At 43.7% G+C, this 19,757-nt stretch overlaps 1 protein-coding gene across 1 annotated transcript in view; it reads right to left on the bottom strand.

Moving 5' to 3' along the window:
* Positions 1–19: 19 nt before the first annotated feature.
* Positions 20–19,757, bottom strand: part of LOC115459102 (VPS10 domain-containing receptor SorCS1-like) — a gene marked incomplete at both ends in the record, with an annotated part of 299,388 nt that continues 279,650 nt past the window's right edge. Inside the window, 2 exon segments of the mRNA XM_030188967.1 lie at positions 20–84; positions 87–125. Coding sequence (XP_030044827.1) covers positions 20–84; positions 87–125 — 104 coding nt within the window.

Below are 19,757 nucleotides of genomic sequence, written 5' to 3'. Positions count from 1 at the left end.
GTTCCCGAGCCCCCCACACGTAAGTCAGAGTGCCAACCTGACTGGGCCATAGCACCACCGTTGCATTCACCTCTTTATTCTTTGTGTGACAAATGGAAGAGACAGGTGGATATGTTCCAGGGAGCCTGTGGAAAGACAGGAACCAGTGACCTGGTAAGAGCATGTTAAACATCACATATATTCTTTCAGATGAATCAAATTTCAATGGTAAAAAAAAAACCATAAACCTAATGCTTGAATGATTCTGAGTCACAAAAGAGAGGGTAACAGCATACAAAAATCGACAGAACACAACAAGCAAATACTGGGCCTTCAGGAAAGGGAAAAATGTAATCCTTTATTCCAAAAGATGACCCGACACAGGCCATCTTTTGGAATAAAGGATTACATTTTCCCTTTCCTGAAGGCCCAGTGTTTTGCTTTTTGTGTTTCTTTTGAATGAATTCGGCCCAGGATCCTTGCCAGTCTTCACAGAGTACTTTTTCTGTCAGAGGAGAATCAGAGTGATCAGTCCCCGCAGGATAAGGAGAAGCAGAAGGCCTGAACAGGCAACGGAAATAGATGATACAGGCAACGGAAATAAGCACTGGGCTTGGAATCATAAAAGTCTACTACCTATAAGTGACATCTGTGGCAAAGTAATGACGTATAGTCCATCCACTGCCCAAGGTGGCCTGCTACTCAGTGCGGGCCAAAGCCACCCATCTAAAACTGTTGGCAAGTCTCCACCCATGCCAACCATGCCAAACACGATGGAGCCTTGGTTATGACCACATATTTTCCCCCAAGCATTGCTGACAGTATTCAACTTACCAGTTAAGATGTCTTCCTTTCCCCTTAACTTCGCAGCACATTTCCAACTTTCTTGGTAAAGGCAATGCTACAACATACTGGAACCACCTGCATGCATGAAGCACCTACAGGAGTCCTTCTAAGGCACAAGGCTCAAAATCTAAAGGACCAATATTCAGAAAAATGGCAGCTACTCAATTTATGCTTCTAAGTTAGCCTTCTAAATTTGTGCCCTATTTCAGCCAAACTTAGGAGCATAACTTTACAGCTGAAAATGTATCTTAATTTAGGAGCTTAAAAGTTATGCTTATAAATTGAAGTCTGCTATTCATTTGCATAGATTGATGAACGCCTACCCTCAAATTTTATATATGGTGCCCAAATCTGAACGCTGAAATTTCAGTGTGGAGCGAAGTGCCACAAAAATAAATTGTTTATTGAGCCAGCAATTAATTGATGTTAACAATTATTACAGTTAATTGGCAGTAATTGGATTTGTGTGCACATCTGTCTGCATGCTATTCTATAAGACTGGGGGTGCTTGTGTTTTTAGCGCTCACTAAAATAAGCCGTGCTAAATGTTAGAGACGCCCATATATTTCTGTGGGCATCTCTAGAATTTAGCGTGCACTAATCATTAGCGCACACTAGAAATGCTAGCATGCACTAAAAATGCTAGCGCCTTTGGAAAAGGACCCCTGAACGCCTTAATCCCCTCGCACTGGCGCAAGTGGTATGGGCATTGTTTTTTGAACATTAACATTTTTTAGATCGGCATTTTTGTGCCCAAATGCCACGTTTCCAGCTTATATAGAGAGACATGACTTGACACAGCATTTTGTGCGAAACATGATTTCACGTCGGATCAGATGATGTCTCCGAGATGAATAATAATTCTTAAAAGAAATAAAAAGAAAAAGAACAGTGAAAGTTCATCTAAGCTAAGTGCATTTGAGATTATAAGATTGAATATTGAAAATTCAAGCTATTGGGTGAAAGTAGAAAGTTAAAATGCTGAAAAATATGGATCAATGATGAATACATGCCCACCATAACAAAATGCCTGGCTCATATATATAGCCTGAAATGGTGGTGACATGGTTATCTGATGGATCCAATACTCAGTACCCTTTAAGTATTATGTAAAGGATATTGATAAGGAGCAACTGGAGCTGGGTATTGATAAGGATTAATTTATGAGTTGAGCGCTGGCATTTATACCAGGTTCAAGCGGGCATAAACACCGGCGCCCAACTTTGGGTGTAGGAATTAGCTCTAGGTGCTATGCTATAAAGAGTGATCAACCCAGAGTGCCCTTTATGGACTAGTGCATACTCCCTAATTCAAAAGTTGCTAAAAATTGCGTACGCAAATTTTGGCATGCACCCAATTTGCACATGCAATTTAATTGAATAACTTGCTAAACAATCATTGGCACTAATTAGATTCAATTGGGATATATGTGTGTAAATTTAGATGCAGGATCCGAACCTAAATTTTACAGGTGAGTTCAAAAAGGGGGTGTGGAAATAGGAGGGTCATGGGTGAAACTAACATTTACGTGCGGTGTTGTAAATTGAGGGGAGCATACATATATAATGTTGTTGCAAATGACCGTGCCGAAAGTTAGGCATGATTCCCAGGCATAAGTGCTATTCTATAAACTGCTCCTAACTTTAAGCTCAGTTTATAGAATAGTGCTATTTTCTGCACCAATTTTATTGGCGCCCTATATTTATTTATTTATTTGTTGCATTTGTATCCCACATTTTCCCACCTATTTGCAGGCTCAATGTGGCTTACAATAGTACCGTGATGGCGATCGCCAATTCCGGTATGAGAAATACAGAGTGGCAATTGCATTAAGGATCAATAAGCGATAGAGTACATTGGGTAGTCAAGGAGGAAGGGTTAAGTTTTGTCCAGTTCTTGTATGAGTGTCGTTGTGTTGTGGGGTTCCGGTGTTTAGGTTGGGTCGTATATAGAATTCACCCCTAAGCACTGATTTTTTTTCTAACTCCAATTTTTCAGGGCCATTTATAGACTCCCCCCCCCCCCCACCCAGTGTTGAAATCAGTGCTAAGCTCCTAACTTCTTTTCCCCACCCTAAATCTTCCCCCATTGCCACCCACTTTTTATTCTCCTAAATTTAAGAGTTTTGTGAAATTTTGAATAAAGATTTATCCACTCAGTCCTAGTACATTTTCAGAGAGGCCAATTTATGAGTATAACTCAAGAAGTTAGAGCATAAACCCTTTGAATGTCAGGCCCAAATATTTTAGGGAAGGAGTCTAGAAAAACAGGGGAACTGCTAGTATATAGAGCCCTGTTTCTGTAATTAGATACTCGGATTCAAAATCAGAAGTAGGTTTGGTGGGAACATGGGGCCTATGATCTTAACAGTGGCATTCCTAGCGTCGATGACACCCGGGGCGGATCGTCGATGCACCCCCCCCGGGTGCAGCGCCCCCCCCCCTGGTGAAATGACACCCCCCCGGGTGCACGCCGTTAGGGAGGTGCCACGGTGCACGCCTGTTGGCTGCGAGTTTGAATCACTACGCTAAATTTTCTCGTTCGCTGCAGCTCCCTCCCTCTCTGCCCCAGAACAGGAAGTACCTGTTCCGGGCAGAGGGGGGAGCTGCAGCGAACGAGAGAATTTAGCGTAGCGATTCAAAGTCGCAGCCGACAGGCGCGCGCCGCAGCACCCCCAGCAGCGTGCACCCTAGGGCAGACCACCCCCACCGCCCCCCCTTGGTACGCCACTGGATCTTAAGAACTCATGTAGTTATATACTACAGATAACACCGATGCGGGACCAGTAAAATGTAGTGCATCCTACAAATGGTCCAATTTACTAGTCCAAAATACTTACAAGCCAGGTACAATATATTTTTGCTTAAGGGAAGCAGTTTACATAATCCTTACATATAGTAAACTAACAGAGCCCAGGATGGAGAAACTCGAGGTAACTAGAGCTTCCTAAGTAGTGAACCATACTTGCAGTAGTTCCTGTGTCTGTGGCATTGTGTGGGGACAACTCAGTGTCCAGAGAATGCGGTAAAACTCAGTTGCCAGAGAATGTAAAAGCAGTTAGCTTAGCAGGGTTTTGAAAAGGTTTGGATGATTTCCTAAAAGAACATTCCATAAGCCATGACTACGATGGACTTGGGAAAATCCACCCTTTATTTCTAGGATAAGCAGCATAAAATCTGTTTTACTGCTTTGGGATCTTGCCAGGGACTTGTGACCTGGATTGGCCACTGTTGGAATCACTGTTGGCTTGATGGACCTTCGGACTGTCCAAGTATGGCATCACTTATGTTCTTATGTTCATTAAAGTATCTCTAGTACTTTGGGGAAATAGAAACCTGTTTTCCTACAGTGGAGACAACGATGAATTTCATATGAAATACATAATTAATATATCCCAATAAAATACACTCCTATTTCTATAAATAGTAATAGAATTATAGTACAACAAATACGCAGCAGAACCCACAGCTTATAATAACCTGATTCTTTGACTGAAAAATAATGACACACTATGGAAAGCAGCAACACATCAACATTAAAATCTGTCAGAATGAACTTTACCGGACCCTGGGAAGACCACCTCTAGAACTCTTATTCAAGAGTCTTTCCTTCTTTAAAAATCGCACAGTCTACACTGAATTAATGAGGAAACAAGAAAATGACCATTAAAATCTTAAATTCCCTGTATTTCTCCAGACATCACACCATCCATTACCAACTGGATGTCACATTAAAAGCACAAATTGGTAGCTGAAGGCAAGAAGAGCTAATATACAAAATCATTGTGGATCCTAGACACAACACAAATTATTCATCATTGGATGTGATGAATGATTTTTTCTTGATTATGGAGGTGTTCAACACTGCACTCCACAGATCAGGCGCCTACGCTACAGGCATGATGAAACTTTGGAAAGTGATAGAAGGGTATATAGAATATTTTCCCTAACTTGGGACTATTTTAATCAAGAAATTAATAGCCAGATTTTGCAAAATTAAAGGATTGAGAATCTTTCAAAGAGAGGCATACTGTGAAATAAGCAGGTGGAGAGAGTGAGAGGCAGTTTAATGTGAGCAAGTGCAAGGTGATGCATGTGGGAAAAAAGAACCCGAATTATAGCTACGTCATGCAAGGTTCCACGTTAGGAGTTACGGACCGAGAAAGGGATCTGGTGTCGTCGTCGATAATACACTGAAACCTTCTGCTCAGCATGCTGCTGCGGCTCGGAAAGCGAATAGAATGTTGGGTATTATTAGGAAGGTATGGAAAACAGGTGTGAGGATGTTATAATGCCGTTATATCGCTCCATGGTGCGACCGCACCTTGAGTATTGTGTTCAATTCCTGGTCACCACATCGCAAGAAAGATATAGTGGAATTGGAAAAGGTGCAGCGAAGGGCATCCTAAAATGATAGTTGGGGATGGGACGACTTCCCTATGAAGAAAGACTAAGGAGGCTAGGGCTTTTCAGCTTGGAGAACAGACGGCTGAGGGGAGAAATGATAGAGGTATATAAAATAATGAGTGGAGTGGAACAGGTGGATGCGAAGCACTGTTCACGCCAGGGGCGTAGCCAGGGTGGGCCTGGACGGGCCAGGCCCACCCATTTCCCTCCAGGCCCGCCCATCCTTTCGTACGCTTGTCCGCTGCCCTTTTGTCCGGCCGGTGGCAGCATTCAGCGTTTACTTCCTGTACTGTGTTTCTCCTCAGGCTCCGCTGCATCGTCCCAGTGGAATCCTTTTCGGCCGTCGCACTGCGCTGCCATACACACAAGGCAGCTTCGCTCCTCCCCCACCGCGATCAATCCGGCCCTAACAGGGAAGTGCATCAGAGAGGGCCAGAATGGATGCGGCGGGGGAGGAGCGAAGCTGCCTATGTGTATGGCAGCGCAGCGCGACGGCCGAAAGGAAAAGGATTCCACTTGCAGGGACGATGCAGCGGAGCCTGGGGAAGGAAGACAGGGCAGGAAGGAAACGCTGAACGCTGCCTCACGGGACAAAAGGGTAGCGACCGCGCAGGAAGGATGTGGATTCGCTGGCCTGGGGGGGGGGGGAAAGTGGCTGAGCTGCTGGGACAAAGAGGGAGAGGAGGAAGGGACTTGGAGGGAAGGAGAGAGAGCTACTGGGACATGGGAGGGAGAGGAAAGAAGGGACTGGAGGGAAGGGAGAAGCTGCTGGGACATGGGAGGGAGAGCAAGAAGGGACTGGAAGGAAGGGAGAAGCTGCTGGGACATGGGAGGGAGAGGAAGAAGGGACTGACGGGAAGAGAGAGCTGCTGGGACTTGGGAGGGACTGGCGGGAAGGGAGAGAGCTACTGGACTGGGAGGGAGAGGAAGAAGGGACTGGAGGGAAGGGAGAAGCTGCTGGGACATGGGAGGGAGAGCAAGAAGGGACTGGAAGGAAGGGAGAGAGCTTGCTGGGACATGGGAGGAGAGGAGAAGGGACTTGACGGGAAGAGAGAGCTAGCTGGGACTTGGGAGGGACTGGCGGAAGGGAGGAGAGCTACTGGCCATGGGAGGGAGAGAGGAGGAAGGGACTGGAGAGCTGCTGGACAAGGGAGGAAGAAGGGACTAGAAGGAAGGGAGAGAGCTGCTGGACATGGGATGGAGAGGAGGAGGGGATTGGATGGAAGGGAGAGGGCTGCTGGACATGGGAGGGAGAGGAGGAAGGGGCTGGAGAGCTGCTGGACAAGGAAGGAAGAGGAAGAAGGGACTAGAGGGAAGAGAGCTGCTGGACATGGGAGGATAGGGAGAGAAAGAGGGGAGATGGATGAAAGGATGCAGAGAGAAAGGGGAGAAACTAGAAGGATGTGGAGAGATGGAGGACACTGAACAGAAAAGGGTAGAGAGATAGACACTGGATAGAAGGAGAGGGGAGATAGAGACACTAGATGGAAGGATCAGGAGAGAGGGTAGATGAGTGGAAGGATAAGGAGAGAAAGAGGGAAGACACTGGATGGAAGGGTAGGGAGAAAAAGGAGACACTGGATGCATAAGAAAGAGGGGAGGACACTGGAAGGATGGGGAGAGAAAGAGGGGAGCTGCTGGATGGAAGAGGGAGAGGACAGAGTAGGGAAAGACTGGAGAATAAGAGGAAGGGGCATGTGGCGAACAAGGGTGAGAAAAGATGAAAAGCCATAGGTGATGAATGGACAGGAAACCCTGGCAAGAGAAGAACGAGAAGGAAAGCGGAATCTAGAGACTGGGAGCAACACAATGAGAAAAAGTAAATGGCCCATACAACAAAGGTAAAGAACATAATTTTTATTTTTAATTTAGGATAAAGTAATATGGTACGTGTTAATAAAGTTTTCAGAGACCATACTTCCTTCCTTAGGTCAGGAGAGGATACTGTAACAGCATTATATGACCTGAGGCAGGAGGTTTTGGCCTCTGAAAGCTCACTGAAAAGTGTGACTAAATTTTGCTGGGGGAGGGGGGTTGAGAGAAAATTTTGTGTCACCCACTTTGGGTTCAGGCCCACCCAAAATTGGCAGTCTGGCTACGCCACTGGTTCACGCTTTCCAAAAATACTAGGACTAGGAAGCATGCGATGAAACTACAGTGTAGTAAATTTAAAACAAATCGGAGAAATGTTTCTTCACCCAACACGTAATTAAACTCTGGAATTCGTTGCTGGAGAATGTGGTGAAGGCGGTTAGCTTAGCAGAGTTTAAAAATGGGTTGGACGGTTTCCTAAAGAACAAGTCCATAAACCACTACTAAATGGACTTGGGAAAAATCCACAATTCCAGGAATAATGTATAGAATGTTTGTACGTTTGGGAAGCTCGTCAGGTGCCCTTGGCCGCTGTCGTGGACAGGATGCTGGGCTCGATGGACTCTTGGTCTTTTCCCAGTGTGGTATTACTTATGTACTTATCAATGGTGACACCAACTTCAAAGGAAGTATTCTTCTCCCATTTCCATAGAGGCAGGAAATTGGGTTGTGCCTGAACTACATATCCCTGTAATCCTATAGTTCCCTGTAATAGGTTCTTTCAGAGCACATGTGCAGTCTCCTGTGTCTTATGGGACTCTTTCTATTGGCTTGCCTTGTTCTCTAAGCTTGTTGGGCAGGTTGCCCCCCCCCCCCCCCCCCCACACACACACACACTTTCTCTCTCCATCGGGTCTGTAAGAGTTAGTCTGCAGCATATCTCATCTGTGAACTGAAACTGCCTATAATGTATTCTGTTGTATTGTGACTCTATCAAGATTTCAACAGTGTAATAGTATAAACAGTACCACTGTTCAGCGTGTGGCTGAGTTTCTCCCAGCCTCTATTGCATGAGAAAGAGCTGATGGAGAACAAAACCCCAGCACTCTTGTCCAGCACATCTGAACTGTAAGTTATTTTTCCTTATCTAATTACTGCATTAAAGAAGATTTTGGTTCACGAGTTCTGATTCTTCTCATAGTAATGTTCTATACTCTGATTTAAACTCATCGTCAAGCCTGATATAAGTAATACTTTGCAAGCACTAAACAGAAAGTGTGCTGTGCACCATCAATCAGAACCAAACTAGTTAATTTACTGTATCACCCCCTTCCAAGCTCAGCAGGCACAATGTCAGCTGTGAACAGGAACTATGGAGTCAATGGAACTGCTGTTGCTGCCCACCAGACTGCTGCTTCTGATCAGACTGGCATTACCAATTGTGGGCAAGGTTGCCAGATGGGAAAAATTTTCCCAGCCCAAAACCCGCCCAAATTCAAACCCCGCCTCCCACGTCACCGACCCCGCCTCCCACGTCACCGACTCCGCCTCTCACGTCACCAACCCCGCCCCCTGACGTCACACCTGACGTCGTTAACCCTGCCCCTGACGTCAATCACGCCCCTGAAAAGCTTCTATTGGACCAAATTGGACCAATAGAAGCCCTGTAAAAGCTTCTATTGGACCAAATTGGACCAATAGAAGCCCCTGAAAAAAGCAGCACAGCACCACAGGAAAAAAAAGCCCAAACCCGCATTCCGCAGCCGCCGGAATTTGCCCGCAGCTGCTGGTAGAAACCCGCCCAGTGTTGCGGGAAGACCGCAACCCTGGCAACAATTGATTGTGGGGCCTGTGTGGACCAGTTTAAGGTAGTCCCTCCAGCAGTCCAGTATGACCCCTTGTCTCTGACTCTTTCCCTACCTTAAAATATGCACTTCATTGTACGAGCTCAGGACAGCATTCAAATAGGCTTCTCTGTTGCCGACCCAGAGCCTGCTCTCTGCTTTGTCCCAGCCTTACAGAAGCTGGAAGTTACATCAGAAAGGGACAGGATGCAACAGAGAGCAGTCTCTGGAGTTAGTGTCAGATGGCTTATGCAAATTGCTGCCACTGCCCTGAGCCCTCTACAGAGAAATGCTATTTTAAGGTAGAGTGGGGGAAGGAGGTTCAAAGACAGGGGGACATGCTAGAATAGGGCCCCTAGGAGCATAGGGCTCCCTGTTGTCCCTGCTTAAGGCTGGTCCTGCTGCATTCATGTCCATCACCACATGAATGTTGACTATGAAGGCTTCCCAGCAGCCACTACCTCCACTACTGCACTGCTAATGGTGAAGCCCTCAGCTTGCTATAAAGGTAGCCTCAATGTAATATTAAACAGAGCAATTAACCCTCTCAAGAATTTGCTGCTGGATCGTGAATGAGGAAAAGACTTCAGATGCTCAACCTTCTCTGTTAACGATTAAATTAACTTTACGTGAATTTCTTCTTGAAGAGGATATCGGGCGAGCTCGTCATCAGTCAAAAACGTCCTCTTCATGCTCCCTTATCTCTTTTACGGGAAACATGGAGCATCCCCAGCCAGATTACTGATATAAGCTCAGATAAGTACAGCTATTATTTCTGTAAAAACCAGACCATGTTTCCCGTAAAAGAGATAAGGGAGCATTAAGAGGAGGTTTTTGACTGATGAAGAGCTCGCCCGATATCCTCTTCAAGAAGAAATTCACTTCAATGTGGGTTATTGTAGGCATCAACCACGTAAAGTTAATTTAATCGTTAACAGAGAAGGTTGAGCATCTGAAGTCTTTTCCTCATTCACGATCCAGCAGCAAATTATTGAGAGGGTTAATTGCTCTGTGTAATATTACATTGAGGTTAATTAGCAATACACCATCTGTTATCTAAATTATATAAAGGTAACCTGCAAGAAATGAGCCTTGCACAGTACCTGAGTTATAACAGACTCCACATACTGCTTACTTTACCACACTAATCAGAAGAAGGGGCATGTTGCAGGTTTAGGCATGGAGAAGAGGAGAGAGGTCCTGGCCTGAAAGAGAGAGAAGAAGAAGGGAATACTGAGGCTGACCTTGGGGGCTGGATGGGTATCATAGCAGAAGAATTTAATCTGTTCTCACATCCCCCCTCCCCAGACTTATAGTGCTGGTCTGAGAATGAGGGCAGACAAGGGGATCTGATGGTTCTGTCCAGGGGCAGGAGCGGCAGGAGAAGAAGTTGTTCTTGATATTAGCCTTGGAGTGGTCAACAAAGCAAAGTTAAAATCATCTTTCTATATATTTCTGTGTCTAATGTATATGGTCACTAATTCTGTATATGGTGAGGGTTTATTTATTTATTTGTTGCATTTGTACCCCACATTTTCCCACCTATTTGCAGGCTCAATGCGGCTTACATAGTACCGTCAAAGGCGTTTGCCCAGTCGGTGGATAACAAATACAACGTTGTATAGTGATCGTATGAGGTATAAGTGGAGGGTCGGAATGGATGAAGATTGCGTGTTGTCCTATTCGATTTGAGATCTGTATGAGTTTCTGAGGTAAGGTATAAGCTAATGTTTAGTTCCGTTATAGGTATCTGTACTAGTCTGATTTAGCCTCCTTTCCCAATAGGAAGACTATTAGTTTTCTAGGTCTTATTCCAGTGCTGCCTTTTCATGTAGACATTTTTCTATTTACATTCTTGACATCAGTTTTTGGTGGGAAGATCTGCTGTACAGCTGCCTTCTGAGTGTCTTTTCTAAAGGGCTTTTGTTACTTCACAAAGTGCCTGCTAATGGAGAGAGCTAGCATCACTGCTACAGAGGTGACAGCAGAATTACAACCTTTTTCTATAGTAATTAACTTAGCCAGATATTTCAGAGCTTACCTTCAACCATAGACATTAGGTTTAATTTATACATTTGTACTCAGGAATTTAAGCCATTGAGAGGGTCAGACGTAATTCTGTTAGCACATCTCTAAATTTTTATTTTTCTGCCTCAAGGCAGCAGCAAATTTTCGGCTGCTCTACCAACTCAAGAGCTACCCCTAGAGGGCATTTTCAATATGACTTCCAAGTCTGACTTCGGACATTTTGCGCTAAACATTCCGAATCCAAATAGAAAGCATGACCAATTTCAAAACCGCAAAACATCTATCTTTTTTTTTCCAGAAATACCATTTGTAACAAGTTTTTGTGCTCATGCATTTTTCTTTTCAGGCCCTTTTCAGGAGAAAAGAAAGACACACAAGTGAAAAACGTAGAAAATCAAGGCATTGAGATGTAGTGGGGGGTAGCATTTTTAGTAAACTGGTCCCCCAGTCATCACAGGAGAGCAATGGGGCACCCTAGGGGGCACTGCTGTGGCCTTTGTATAAATGCTTCCAGATACACATCTCACTGTTGCCTTATCTTGTCTGCTGAGCCCTCCAAAAACCACCCAAAACCCACTATCCCAAACTGCACACCACTACAATAGCCCTTAAGGGTGAAGGGGGCACCTGTATGAGGGTAAAGTGGGTTTATGTTGTTTGGGAGAGATCACAGTTTTCACTACAAGTGTATAACAGGTAGGGGGAGGTATGAACCTGGGTCCACCTGTCTTCAGTGCACTGCATCCACCACTAGACTACTCAAGGGACCTACATGATGCTCTAATAGACCTGGCTATAATATCTGAGGCTGTCATAGAGGCTGGTAAGTACTACTTTTATTCACATTTTTGCGGGGTGGGAGGAGGTCAGTGACCACTTGGGGGGGAATAAGAAGGGACATCCAGTGGTGTGCTGGAGCAGGCTCTCACAGGCTCGCAAGAGCCGGTTGTTAAGTTTTAAGAATTTTGGGAGCCGGTTGTTAAAGTAGGGCCCTCCATGGCTACTTTAACAACTGGCTCCCAAAATGTGGGTTTGGGCCCCCTGCTGAATTCTCTTTTACTTTGCTGGTGGGGATGCTGAGCCCTGCCAGCCAAGTAAATAGACTGCTGCTGTTCCCCGCTCCTTGTTTCCAGCTCTGAGCAGCAGTCTGGGACTTCTCCAGCATGTGTGAGAAGTTTCAGCATGCTGCTCAGAGCAAGACGTTGGGAGTGGTGGCAGTCCATTTATTGACTATCAGCAAAGGTATGCCTAGTGTGCCCGCACGAAGGGAGGGAGGAGAGAGAGGCAAGTGTTGTTCCCCCCCCCCCCCCCCGGCCACCCTTGGCCCTTCCAACTGCAGAGCTGGCTATGTCCGGAGAAAGAGCCTGTTGTTAAAAATTTACCAGCACACCCCTGGGGACATCCAGTGGTCCAGTGGTCATCTAGTCATATAGGGCACTTTTGTGTGCCTTATTTGTTCTAAAAACAAGTCTAGACCAAAGCGTTTAGATTTTCACCCTGGACATTTTCGTTTTATTCCATTATGGCTGTAACAATGCCAAGTGTTATGCACATCCTAAGCCCACCCTAATCCTGCCTTCGAAACACACCAAACATGCCCCCTTGTGATCTGGATGCACTACAGACAAATTGCATAGATAGATGTTTGCAAAACAGGTTTCCAAAATACCAGTTTGAACATTTTGAGAAGATTTCCGTCCAAATTTAATTATTTATTTGTTACATTTGTATCGCACATTTTCCCACATATTTGCATGCTCAATGTGGCTTACATATACCGTAAAGGCATTCGCCAAGTCCAGTAGGGGATAAGTACAAAAGATGTTATGGTGGGATGGGTAAGATAAGATTCAGTCAAGTTGGGTTAGAGGTAGAAGGGTTTATTAATGTCCAGTACAATCTTTGATAGTGAAGGGTTGCAGGGTTGAGGCATTTAAGTTGGGTCAGTCGGATATACCTTCGGAATAGGTGAGTCTTTAATAATTTTCTGAATTTTAGGTGATCGTAAGTTGTTTCACCACATGTGGCAGTTGTGTTCGACAGACGCGTGCTTATGTAAGAGAAGTGGACGCATAATGGTAGTCTTGTATTTTAGTCCTTTGCAATTTGGATAGTGAGATTCAGGTAAGACCGTGATGAACTGGTACTATTTCTGATTGGGAGATTGATCAGGGTCAATCATGTACCTGGGACTTCACCGTAGATAATCTTATGGACCAAGGTGCAGATTTTGAAAGAGATACTTTCTCTGATAGGAAGCCAGTGCAGTTTTTCACGGAGTGGTGTGGCACTTTGATGACACTTTTAAAGTTTTTTCTCCTTTCGAAAATGAGCTGTATAGTCACATAGTAGAGGACAGCCGATAACGACCTGTATGGTCCATCCACTCTGCTCAACAAGATAAACTCATAGTATTAGGTATATGTTCTCAACCCAGTACTCGAGATACACTTATCCAGTCAGGTTTTTATGATATCCACAATGAACAAGCATGAGAGAGATTTGCATTCACTGCTTCCATTGTATCTTATACACATTCACTGTAGATATTATGAAAACCTGACTGGCTAGGTGTGTCCTGAGGACTGAGTTGAGAAGCCCTGGTATAAGATATGATGCGATACTACATATGTATATTTCATGTCATTTCATGATAATGAAGAAGATGATGTGTGTATCTCTACTCAGTATTTGTGTGCCATTAAGCTAAGACACAAGGAAGGTCTTCTGTGACATCTTACTATACATATATTTATACTCCTCAGTTTATCTATTTCTATGGAAACAGGAAAAAAGTATTAATATAATGTACTATAGTGGAATGTTGATGTGATACTCTATGTCTTTTGCTATTTGTAATTTGATCTTATATAGAATAATCAAATAAAAAGATTATGGTTATGTTCTCTTCTCCCCCCCCCCCCCCCTTCATAAGGGGAAACAGAAAGAACTGAGATATTGAAGGGTCCTTTTACTAAGGTGCACTGAAAATGGCTTGCGGTAGTGTAGGTGTGGGTTTTGGGCGCGCTCCAATCCATTTTTCAGGGCGCCTGTAAAAAAGGCCTTTTAAAAAAGTTTTGCCGAAAATGGACATGCGGGCAAAATGAAAATTGCCGCTCGTCCATTTTGGATCTGCGACCTTACAGCTGGCCATTGACCTAACGGTAAAGACTCATGTGGTAACCGGGCGGTAATGACCTACACGTGTCAAATGCCACTTGGAGCGTGTCCGATACGCACATCTGAAAATAAAAATTATTTTTCGAGCGCGCATCAAAAATGAAATTTCCACAAGAGTCACGAGGCATTGGGCGCGCATAGACGCTTACGCGACTTAGTAAAAGGGCCCCTGAGATACTTATACAATTTTGTTAATTTCCTTTGAATCACAGTTTTTGAGCATAAGAAGGCTTCTTGAGGAATAGAGTCAGTGGTAGCTCTATCTTACACAGACGGGCTTTGATGCTCTAAGTGGATGATTTTTTTTCTCATCTTTTAGTCTGGAGATTTGTTAAATTTATATTTGCAATACACACACTTATAGATACACACACAACATGATATTTATACCATTCGTAATATATCATACTTTGTTATGATGAACTTGAGAATTGCTTTCTATTTCATTTATAATATAAGCAACGAACAGATGTGGGAGGCTTGGAAACAGAGATGTGCTCATTAAAGCAGCATGTGCCGCCCTGTAATTATTTCATATAACAGATGTTTTGATTAGGAGGAAAGAACATTTACTTTAGGAAGTATTCACTATACCAGTAAATTCTCTCTTGCATAATACGAGTCTACTTATACCATCATAATATCTCTGCGTGCTCTGTTCATGTAGAGAGTAGCAGTCTAGTGCAGAGGTAGTGAAATCTAGTCTTTGAGTGTCGCTATTTAGTCAAGATTTTAGGACATTTGCAAAAAAATATATATACAATATTGATTTTTATATATACTTATTTAACGGTATCCAAATCTATCTCATGTATATTCACCTTTGATATTCTAAAAGTCTAACAAGACGGTGGCCCAGAATTGTCCATCCCTGGTTTACTTGGTGTGGATCTTGACTGCAGAAGTCTACATTGGGGGATTATTGCCCATGGCACGCACACATTTCCAAAAACGAGTGTACAAATTTGCACACACAAGATATAGAATAAGGTCAGTTAAATGCATAACTTAATTCAATAATGTGAATTAACAGCCAGTTATTGGCTATAATTAGCAGTTATAGTTGCTATTCTATAAGTTGCATGCTCAAATTACAGAGCACATAACTTCAAGGGGGCCATGAACCTGAGAAGGACATGTATGGTTCATAGGCAGTTAGGCACAAAGGTTGTAAAATACTATCATTTATACTACAGTTAGATGTGTATATCCACTAGCAATCAGTCCCAGGCACAATAATATTGTCCTAACATACACCAACAGAGTAGGCATGAAACTATTAGTTTACAATGATGTCTTTATAAAGTTTGTAATTATTATATACTGGGATCATCAGAAATTCATGCATCAAGGCTGCTTGTTGAACTAATCATTAGGCAGCAATGTGCAATTCGTCATTCATCCACAGTCTCTTTTTTTAAATATAAAGTCCTAAGGTGACCACTTCTTGGAACTGAAAATTATAAATATTTTTGTATACATTTTAAACTTTTCAACCATTTGTTTAAAGTGCCTTCACTATAACCCTTGTGATCTTAGTAGTAATTCATACAATCACATGGCGTTACTTAACTGGCAGCAAGTTTGCTTCTAGAGAGAACCTCCGCCAACATGGCCAGGTTTTGTATCTTCGTCATCCATGTGACTTCCTCCTCCTCCTCAACCCTGCCCTTTTACTGCCCCTGACCTGCCGACTTTTGCAATGGCCAGTCAGAGCCAATATTCAATGGTACTGCCCAGTTAATTGCCACTAAATATCAGTGGTTGGGCGGCCATGAGCAATTTAAGTGGGCAGGAGCCTCTCCTGCCTGCTGACATTGCTTTGAATATCAGGCAGACAGTATGTGATTTTGGAGCTAAAAATAGCTTATTAAAGGTTGATGTTAGTAAAAGATATTCATCCATGGCCACAGAGTCTACACACCAGAAACACTGACGTCAAGAGCATCATTTCCGGTTTATACCACGAGAGGGGCACCTTCAAAAGCTACAGGAGTGCCAAGAAGGAACATCGAAAAACTTTGGTTGTCGAGAGAAGAGGCTTCACGCCAAGTTTGTGGATGGCCTTAACCCAAGTCCCTGAGGAAAGACTTGGTGCCGGGCGTTTCTAGGGGAAGCCAATTAATTGGTCGAAGATAGCGATCTTATGGAGAGTGAAGCAATATTCAAAAAAACGTTTTAAAGATAAGTTCACGCTTTGATTTTTTCATTTGGAATTGGAGCACTATTGAGATAGGCAATAGCACATACACAAAATTAAGAGTAGCCCGATGAAAGAGGTGCTATACCACTTGGCAAAGAAATGTATTGCCTGAAAAAAAGTGTTTTTTTTTGCTGAGGGCTCTCTAATATATATATAAAAAAAGAGAGAAAAAAAGAGAAAAAAGTAATTAGTAGAAATTGTGAAGTACCATTTTTATGTATAGAAATGAAGCATTTGGGTTTTTATGTAGCAGCGATTAGTCTTGGTTCTAGTCTACTATTTTGTCATTTGTTACCGTAGACTGTAGGATTAGATTATAAATCAGATTTTGGACATTTTTTCAGAAAAAGTCCAAAAATCCAGTGGGGGACATGGCCATTTTCAAAACAGAAAAATGTCTATTTATTTTGTTTCAAAAATGGCCATTTGCTAGTTGTTTTTGTACTCGGTTCTTCTATCCTTTAACACCATTAAAAAAAAAAAGTCCAAGAGAAAAACGCACAAAAACAAGCCTTTGGGATGTATGGGGGGGGGGGCAGCATTCTTAGTAGACTGGCTACACAGATATCCCAGCAGAGCAGTGGGGCACCCTAGGGAACACTGCAGTGGACTTCATATAAAAGCTCCCATATACACATCTCACCGTTACCCCCCCCCCCCCCTATTTTTTTATTATTTGTAGCATTTGTATCCCACATTTTCCCACCAATTTGCAGGCTCAATGTGGCTTACATTTGCCGCAATGGCGGTTGCCATTTCCGGGTTACAGAATTACAAATGGTATTGCGTGAAGTTGCATGCATACATGGTAACATACATGGAAGATAACATACGTGGAACAAATCATGGTATAGATATAGATCATGTGCATATACATGGTAAGGAAGAATACATTATGGTAATGCAAGAAGGTTCCTGATTAATAAATTGGATTGTAACATACTTTAGGTCATCGACTATCTAAATTCATATAACTATAAGAAAGGGAAAAATACACAGAAAATCTAAATTATGCAGATAAAATCATCTCTGAAGCACGTTATGTACCTTTTGCTCTGCATGTTTTAAGAGTTGTACTAGGGCTCTTGTTTAGGCAAATCACAAGATGTGATGACGTACTGCATTTGTATGAAGGCAATATGACAGTTTCTATTTTCTTTGCAAAGTGTACCTTTAGTGATGTACTTACAACGTAGAGATCTTTGTGCATTAAGAAGGGATGTTGGTTGCTCTGCAAATATAATTAGAACAAAGTAATCCTGATCTTTATTTTTTCTGCAGATTAATCTGACTGCAGGGACCTACGTATTAAGCTACATTAAACGACTCATTAATGCACATTAACCGCTGGTTTTATCATGGATGTTATCTCTGTTATATATCGTATTAAATGCCTGATGTACTAATGGGCTTGAAACACAGAGGTTTGCAGGAGCTAGAACTAATTCATGATCACAGACAGCAATTATAAGATTTGTTTGAACCGTGATGTCCCCCATTCCAACAACACAGTAACACCCCCCACCAAGATACCCATACCCCTGCTCCGGCCCCCTCCTAACAGCAAAGACTGGTCTTCCAGATCAAGCCCACAATCTCCTTTTGAATGTTACGTGGAGGGGCATAATCGAACGGAAACGCCTATCTCCATGAGCGTTTATCTCCGAGAACGGGTCCGTGAAGGGGCGGGCCGAACCGTATTTTCGAAAAAATGGACGTTTTTGACCTGGGGGTTTGTTTTTTTTAGCGATAATGGAAACTAAAAACGCCCAGCTCAAAAACGTCCTAATTCGAGCCATTTGGTCATGGGAGGGGCCAGGATTGGTAGTAAACTGGCCCCCCTGATATGTCAGGACACCAACTGGGCACCCTAGGTCAGTGCGGTGGGCTTCAGAAAAAGCTCCCACATGCATAGCTCCCTTACCCCCAAAACCCACTACCCACAAATGTACAACACTACCATAGCTCTTAGGGGTGAAGGGGGCACCTACATGTGGGTACAGTGGGTTTTGGAGGCCTCCCATTTACCAGCACAAGTGTTACAGGTGGGGGTGGGGGGGTGGGCCTGGGCCACCTGGTTGAAGTGCACTGCGGTACCCATTAAAAGTGCTCCAGGGACCTGCATACACGCAGGCCTCTAGGACTGGTTGCTGCTATATAAAATTGGCACACCAGTTGACACCTGAAGACTAATCTCTTTGTAAACGTCCTTTATTGGAATAACCGCCTTTACTCACAGTTAACTGCAGATCAGAGGTTGTGCCCCACTGGCAACGAATCTCCCTGGTACTGAGATTAGCAGTAGGTCTGAGCTGGCAGAATGCTTTACAATGCCCTCTTTCAGCCACATTCAAGGGAAGAACTAAGTTCTGTAACTTGGCTAACACGTGAAAGGGATCTAAAACTGGCTTACAAAAATGGCCACTACCGCATGGACTACAACAGGAAACACAACAGGGCACACTCTGACCCAGTAGGCAGGGAGAAAAGCACCATGGGAGAAGAGCCTACCAACTACCAACATCGTGAGACTGTAACACAAGCTAATGAAATCACGGAGCCCAATACCCTACACCCACCACAATGCAATGCTGATGTGACCCTGTAGTGCACCCGAGAGCCACATCTGACCCAGGGAAAGGCTGTGAGAGGATCGAACACATTCTGCTGTCAGGGAGGTGGGTACGGCATTTGAGGCTGGCATACAGGCTGGAAAAAAAGTTTTTAAAGTGGGGTTTATTTGGTGGGTGGGAGGGGGTTAGTGACCACTGGGGGAGTCCGGGGAGGTCATCCCCGATTCCCTCCAGTGGTCATCTGGGCAGTTGGAGCACTTTTTTGGGACTTCTCGTGAAAAAAAGGGTCCAAAAAAAGTGACCCAAAATTGCGGTAAAAACGCCTTTTTTTTTCGATTATCAGCTAAAGACGCCCATCTCTCCTCGGCTGATAACCACGCCCCAGTTCCGCCTCCACCACGCCTCCGACATGCCCCCGTCAACTTTATTCGTTTCCGCGACGGAGTGCAGTTGGAAACGCCCAAAATCGGCTTTCAGTTATACCGATTGGGGCGCCTTTTGCGAGACAAACGTCTATCTCCCGATTTAGGTCGCACTATAGGCGTTTTTCTCTTTCAAAAATAAACTGATAGTATTATACTAACATAGTAGTTAATGGATTTGGGCAAATCTCTTCATAAAGGCAGTTAATAAAGCCTAATATATAAATAGTACATGTAGTGCATAAAGATTGAAACAGTAAATTGGTTTGGATTACAGCTGTCACTCGATGCAAATTACCCCCCCCCCCCCCAAGCTTTTATTTAGGGTTAAAACGGCCTCTCCATGCATGTTACCCCCACATGCCTTTTTAAAAAGCAAATGTTGTTTCACTGCTATTTTGAACTGAAGTGTTCAATATTTGGCTTACATCTTGTTGCTATTTATGGATCTATAAGTATCCAGC

This window comes from Microcaecilia unicolor, unplaced genomic scaffold (assembly GCF_901765095.1).
Source record: "Microcaecilia unicolor unplaced genomic scaffold, aMicUni1.1, whole genome shotgun sequence".
In the NCBI taxonomy this organism is placed as follows: Eukaryota; Metazoa; Chordata; class Amphibia; order Gymnophiona; family Siphonopidae; genus Microcaecilia; species Microcaecilia unicolor.
Note: the sequence above shows the minus strand (reverse complement) of the source record. Positions and strands in the feature narration are given on the sequence as shown.